The 7,181-nt window shown below is 58.7% G+C and overlaps 1 protein-coding gene across 1 annotated transcript in view; it reads right to left on the bottom strand.

Annotated features, from left to right (window-relative positions):
• SLC38A10 (solute carrier family 38, member 10) overlaps positions 1 to 6,840 on the bottom strand; it is a 42,891-nt gene extending 36,051 nt beyond the window's left edge. The window contains exons 1-2 of the mRNA XM_012664180.1: positions 6,417 to 6,840; positions 3,245 to 3,362 (exon numbers count right to left, since the gene is read on the bottom strand). Of these exons, the coding sequence (XP_012519634.1) occupies positions 3,245 to 3,362; positions 6,417 to 6,515 (217 nt within the window). The 5' untranslated portion in view covers positions 6,516 to 6,840. The remainder of the gene's footprint in view (positions 1 to 3,244; positions 3,363 to 6,416) is intronic.
• Positions 6,841 to 7,181: the final 341 nt, after the last annotated feature.

Raw genomic sequence — 7,181 nt, 5'->3', positions numbered from 1 at the left:
AGATGAGAACTTAAACGCTGATTCAGCAAGGTCCTTCCCACGACCTTTGGTGGTCGGGTAACCCCAGCGCGTCCCCACGGCCCGGCGGACCAGGGCACAGGAACATCCCATCTCTGAGGAGTGGGGGGGTGACATGCGCAGGACGCTCCAGCCGGCCAGCAGACCCCGCTTCCTGCCCCGCTTCCTCCCCGACACAGGGGTCTCCTGCGAGGTTTGGAAAGCAGGAAACACACAGGCCAGTGGGAAATGAATCAGTCCAAAAACCACTCTCTGTTACTTTTTAAATTCCTTAGGAAGAGGCAGCACAGGGTTGCCAAAAGCCAGAGAGCCACGTCTGCCTGGGCTGGGCCCGGGAGTAGCACTCTGGCCTCCCCTGGACTCCGCGGCCTCGTTCAGGGAGCCTGGCATCCCTTGAGTTCATCTAACAAAGCCGCATCCCGGAATGCTGGCCAAAGGCTACGCGGCGAACTTCAGAACTAGGAACGCTGGAGCGCCGCCGGTAGCCTCAGCCTGACCCTGCGGGCCCCAGAGCCCCTGCTGCTCAGTGATCACACCCCCAGATGCAACACAAACCCCGTGCCCCAAACGTGAGGTGCTCCTAGCCATAACTGTTCCTTTTTCTTCCCCAAAAGGAAGCCAGAGTCTATAGCACATTACACACTCCTACACACCTCACCGAGAAGGTTCCAGAACATGCCTGCATCCCAGACACAGAAGATGGAGGCTGCCTAGCAAGTCGGAGGACCGAGTGGGGAAGCAGCACTTTCTTCTGGTTCCCAGGACGGCTGCCCCCGCCCCGTCCTCTCCGCCCGGGCCAACCCCACACCACCACCCTCACGTCCTGCCTGCCCCCTGGGAGCGGGGAAGGGGCTGACGCTTCCAGACCACGAGCCTGGGGTTTGGGACACGGCACTTGGCAGGGCAGCGTCAGGCTCAGAGCAGTCTCGAGCTGGGCCAGGACGTCTGTCGGGACATGTCTGTGTACCTTCCGCGCACAGGAGTTGGAACAGTAGGGCAGGGAACAGCAGGTGAGAAGTTTATAAAACTACAAAAACCCTTCAACGAGCAAAAGCAAACACAACAAAGTCACAAATAACAACGGAAACCCTCTGGTACTTCAATTCCCCAAATGGCAAGGCTGACTCTCCCAGCACCGGGGGAGCGAGGGCGGGTTAAGTGATAAGTGATCACCTCCACAAGCCACCAGAGAAGCCGTCACAAATGCAAGCGTGCGTCTGGCGGTAGCAGACGTTGTTAGGAGAAAACCACCCAGCCGTTCTGTGGGGCGCCTCTGGCTTCAACAGGCTACCTGCTGGAGACACGTCTGCCACTCTGGGAATCTCCCCGCAACAGTCGTGTGGTCTCCGGGTGTACACGACGGCCATCTGCCCATCTCCTCGTCCCAACAGCTGCCCGGTGGCCACAGACCCAGCAGACAAGATGCCCTCAAGTGTCTGCCCACAGGCCGTGCTGCACAGGGCTGCAGTGAGCGGCTCTCTTGTCAGGCCCACCCTGTCGGACCCCCACGCAAGCTCCTGGGGGCGTCTCTCAGCCAGGAAGGTGACAGGAGACAGACACAAAGGCCCTCTCGGTCAGGCTCTGCGTGCGAGCAACACGAGCCGGCCACGCGTTCCGAGGCGGCGCTGAGACGGCCGGGACAGAGGGAGCTGGCGCTGGGCGGCCTGGCCCAGGAGACCACCCGGGCACGCACCACCGATCCACCTGAGACCACTGGTGTGTGTGAATCTGCCTGTTTCTGGAGGGCAGAGTTGGACACAATCACCCTGTGAGGTTCAAGGTTGGCGCCACAGGCAGGGTAGGAAGTGTCCATCTGGCAGTTTCCTTTCCATCTTTGACAAACCAACCGGCCTGACTTCTCGGGGACTTTTGATGAACAACCGGACAGCTGGCTGCGGGAAACCACAGCTGCCCCAGCCTCGGACACTATTCTTCGGGACACAAACGCGCGCTCGGGTTGGGATCTCTGCCACAGGAACCCGGAACAGAGACCTCAGTGGGGGGAAAGGGGTCGCCCTGCAGGCCACAGCTCTGCAGACCCAGGAAGGGGCCACGTGTTTCCGACACGCACATTTCATCCCAAGCTAAATGAGGCCACCGCGCTACGCGTTGGCTTAACCAATTGACAAACTTCGCTCCCCAGATGCCAACAACAGAAGACTCTGACAGCCCTGTCCTCACCAGGAAAGGACAGGGAGGGAAGCCCTTTGGTTCTGAGGCAGAAACAAATGCTAGACTCTCGGTGACAACGCAGAGTGGACGGTGGGGATGGAGGACCGCTCTGCCGGACCCACGCGCAGTCCCGCAGGTGTGGCTGCTGTGTCTGGCCCGCGGAACTCTGCACCCCTCTGCTCTGCCCCAGGCTCCTCACTCTGCTGTGAGCTGAGGGCCAGTCCGGCCCTCGTGGGGATGACCCAGTGTCCCAGCCACACGCTGGCTGAAGACAGAAGCTTCCATCACAAGGCCAGGACTTTGCACCAGAACCTACAGGGCCAACTCCCAAGAACACGTGTGTTGGCATATAACATGCACACTGAACACCCCCGGCATGGGACGCAGCGCCGAGGGTCACAGAGCCTGGAATGAGGCAGAGGGGGAACTCACAGGAAAGTGGGGACCGTGCCCTCGAGCCACACAGTCTAGAAAATATAACAAACTGAAGCGAAGAAGAAAGTGCAGCCCCTCTCCCGGCTGAAATCATATTAAAGGAGGAAAGAACTACAGGAAACACAGCTGCAACCAACAGTGTCAGGAAAAGCATAAAAGCCCTCGGGGAGACGGTTACTCGGTCCCAGCTACAGCCGGGACCCAGCGACAGCTTCCTCCGTGGAATTCCAAGTGGGGAAGCCCAGCGAGACCCCCCCGAGGGAGGGGCCTGGGTACAGAGGAGAGGGACACGGGAAGGGGACTGTGAGCACGGCTGTCTGTGCCTGGAGTGTGAGGGGGCTCCACTGCACCTGCTTGCAGGGGGACGCTGGGGGGCAGGTGGACGCGGCACCTCACGCCCTTCTGTGTCACCTCAATTCTGAAGCCTGTGATTATGTTAAGTCTTTACAAAACCACATTAACATTTTTAAATAAGAAAAAAAGCTGCTATCCAAGAAACTCTTTAAGAATAAAGTAGAAGAAAAATAAAAAATAAAAGGAACAAGCCCTCCCAGATCCCGAGTACCACACTCGTCTAGAAGGCACCTGGGAAGCCCAGGCCCCGAGAGCCGAGTCTCACCCAGGCCGGCATAGGTCCTCCGCTTGGTCAGGCTGGCGGACTTCACCAGGAACATGCAGGACTGGTGCGTCATCCAAGAGCAGAACGCCAGCAGCAGGGCCCCCAGGACGATGCCACACTGGAGGGTGGAGAGAGAGAGAGACAGAGACGTTCACAGCCGCCAACACTTGCAGGTCTGCCTCTCGCGACAAAGAGCATGTGCGTGACTTCTGCTTCCTCCGCCCGTGTGAACACCAGACCCAGCCCTGGCCCGGCCTCCTACCTACGCAACACCTTCCAGCACCAGAAAGGCCCATTCCCCTGGTGAGGCGGACACACACTTCACCCAGCGACACAAAACCCTCGTGTGACACTGGGGAGCACCGGGGCTCCGCCTCCTTCCTGCCCCTGCTCGGGTCCAGATGGGTAGCAGGGTGCTGCCACCAGCCAGTCCCCCGTTCCGTGTCCCCTCCTGCAGGCACCACCTTTCAGCCACGTGGATCAGCAGCTAGGAGGGGTGAACACTCTCCAGAAGGAGGAGATTAAAAGTGACGTTCACACTGTTCTTACAAGTCACACAGACACTCACCGTGTGACCCAGCAACTGCACTCCTAGTATTTACGCAAGAGAAATGAAAACATGTGTTCATGCACAAACCTGTAGGCCAACGTTTACAGCAGGTATATCCACGACGCAAAAACCGAAAAAACCCAAATGTCCTTCAACAGGTGAGTGGATGACACGCTGCGGTCCCCCCACACGACGGAACGTTATTCAGCAGTAAGAAGGGCCCAGCGACCGACTCCTGCAGCGACACGGATGCGTCTCCAATGTGCCGTGCTGAGTGAAAGCAGCTGGACTCAGACGGCTACAAACTGTGGGATTCCGTGTACAGGACATTTGAAGAAGCCAAAACCATGGGGCCAGAGGACAGTTCAGTAATGTCGGGGGCGGGAAGAGTGGCTGATGACAAGGGGCACAAGGGGACTTTCTGAGTGATGGAATGTTCTGTGTCTGGACTGTGACGGTCACAGGACTGCACACATACATCAAAACCCACCAGAACCACACCCTAAAATGGGTGTCATTGCACGTGAACTGTATCTCAGTAAACCTGACGTTTACAACACGGATGCCCCCACGCTAGCGCAAGGCGTCAGGAACGGGAAGCCCCAGGAGAGGGGGGCCGTTGGGAACTCTGCACTCGCCACCCTATGGCTCTGTAAACCTAAAACTGCTCAAAAAAATGAAGTCTATCAACTAAAAAAAGCCCCACAATGAGATACCAGCACTCGCCGGAATGGCCCACATGCAACTGACACATGACATCAAACGCTGCCACGGCTGCGCATGGACCAGACGGTGCTGGCAGGAGCGCGCCCAGGCAAGTGTGAAAAGATGCCCGGTCATCCTTACGGGCTCTGGCAGGGGCCCCGTGGCACCACACAGCAGGCGGTCCAGGTCTGGAGACAGCTGAATCGCCTGGGCCCTAAAACATGTTTTCCGCAGTGTCTAAACCAGAGCCCCATCCACGGTGGCACCTCACCGGCAGGTGTCCAGGAGAACAGCATTTGACTAGACGCGAGCCCAGCCAACACTCCACATCCAGGATGCCTTCTGCTCCCTGGACTCGTTCCAGAAACGCCCAGAAGGGGCTGGCACAAAGCTAGGGTTCTCGATGTCCAGACCAGATGTTGCCGCAGGGGCTCTGGAGACATCAGCCCTGTCTTTCCGCCTACACACTCACCAACCACATGGGACAAGCAACGCACACAGGAACCCTAAGAAAGCGCTCTCACCCAGGGCAGGCTGGAAGGCTCTACGTGGGGGATCAAGAATTCCCATATTAAAAAAGGTTTTTTTGATACTTTTATCCTGAAGACGCTAAATATGAAAAACAAAGTGTCTGTTAATCTGAAATTAAACTACTGGTATCCATTTTCCATTTTGAAATATCCACCCTGTTTTCATTTTTCTACCTATATGGTTTCCTCAGACAGGACTGGCAGCTGCACTGTGCCTCCTCAGCAGTCCCCACCCCGTGCCCTCCGGGAGGTCCTGCTGCCCCTTGGCACTCTCTAGTGGGCAGCTCCTCCCCCATGCGGGGTCGGGGTGGGGGGGACAGCACACATGATGCTGGGGTGGGCATGTTCATTTCTTTTTTTTTTTTTTGAGACAGAGTCTCACTCCGTTGCCCAGGCTAGAGCGAGTGCCGTGGTGTCAGCCTAGCTCACAGCAACCTCAAACTCCTGGGCTCAAGCGATCCTTCTGCCTCAGCCTCCCGAGTAGCTGGGACTACAAGCATGCGCCACCATGCCCGGCTAATTTTTTCTATATATTTTTAGTTGTCCGATTAATTTCTTTCTATTTTTAGTAGAGACGGGATCTCGCTCTTGCTCAGGCTGGTCTCGAACTCCTGAGCTCAAACAATCCGCCCGCCTTGGCCTCCCAGAGAGCTAGGATTACAGGCGTGAGCCACCGCGCCCGGCCCATGTTCCTCTCTTAAGATAGACTCTCAAGGAAAGAAGTTATCCAATTTGACGTTTCCACCAGCCTTCATTTTCCAAAACACGGATGCCTGTTTACATGGATTATTTACACAGAACCCACTTAGAAACGGCCACTTTCTTTCCTGTGGTACTCGATGTCGGAATAACACCAAACTTCTTTGTATATTAGATTTTTCCAGCTGAGGTAAAATTTGCACAGATCCGATCAAATCTGCACAGTTTTGTGAAACGCAGACCTTAGGTGTACGCGCTGGTGAATGTTCTAATCACCTTGTAACCAATGACCCAACCTAGCTTTGAGGCCTGGGAGGGCTGACTTGTGTGCTTCTGAAGACAAGCACAATCGTGGCAGAGTTTTAAAAAATAATAGGATAAAATAAAATAATACTGAACCCTCGAGTTGCTGTTCATTTTCGGAAGACGACTTTGCTTTGGTACACTGGGCCCTTCCGTACGAAGTTTCTAGCCCTGGCTGACAGGCGCTGCCGGCGCCAACTCCGTGTTCCACGGAGGGATTCTTTCTGGGACTGTTCCTGCCTGGCAGGCGCCCGAGGACGAGGACGCCGCTGTCCGGCCCGCTGTCCGGCCCGCCACCCGGCCCTAGCGACACCTCCCTGCTGGGCAGAGGCTCGGAACGGGCGAGGCCGGCAAGGCGCTCCCTCCGCGGGCCCGCCGGACTCACCTGCTTGAAGCAGAAGGGCATGGTGAGCACGCTGACCCCCACTATGCTGTTCACGATGTTCGTGATCAGCCCCCAGTTGGAGGCGGCGGCAGCCGTCATGGTGACGGGGCTGAGGGCCCGGGACGGGATGCCTCGGGGGTCGCGGGGCCACGGACGCGGGCCCCGAGGTCCGGGACGCGGCGGGCGGGGGCGGGAAGGGCCGGGGGGCTGCCTGGAGGAGGCAGCCTCGAGAACGGGCGGCGGGGCGAGGTCAACCTCCAGACCGCGCCAGGCCCCGCGGCCGCCGCAGAGCCATGCGTCCCTCGCCCTCGCTCGGCCTCGCGGGCCGCCTCCGAGTCTCCGAGCCCAGACCCGGAAGAGCCGCGAAGTACGGGATAGGGACACCTCAGCTGCTCCCAGCCGCCTCCCCGAGCACACACTTCCGCCTTCCGCTGTTCTCCTGCCGGAAGTGGCGACCACAGGGGCGGGGCTCGGCGGAAAGACAGCCAACTGGAGCCGGGCCCGGAAAGGCTGGCGGGGCCGGGCGGAGCCTACCAGGGACGGGGCGGGGCTCGGCGGGACGCGAACCAGTGAGAGGCGGGGCCTGGAGGCACGGGGCGGGGCTAGGGCCGGGCGGGGGCGGGGCCGTGGTGCACCTGCCGGAGCGCCGCGCTGGCCTGCCCGCCCGGCCGGCTTCTTCGCCGGCTTTGGCTGCGGCTGGAAGATAAGGGGCTCACTCCGCGGCGAGAGCTGGCGAGCGACGGGCACCGCGCCTTGCAGAGCGGG

The sequence above is a fragment of the Propithecus coquereli genome, unplaced genomic scaffold, assembly GCF_000956105.1.
Source record: "Propithecus coquereli isolate 6110/MARCELLA unplaced genomic scaffold, Pcoq_1.0 Scaffold869, whole genome shotgun sequence".
Taxonomy (NCBI): Eukaryota; Metazoa; Chordata; class Mammalia; order Primates; family Indriidae; genus Propithecus; species Propithecus coquereli.
This window is presented reverse-complemented; position numbering and strand designations above follow the sequence as displayed.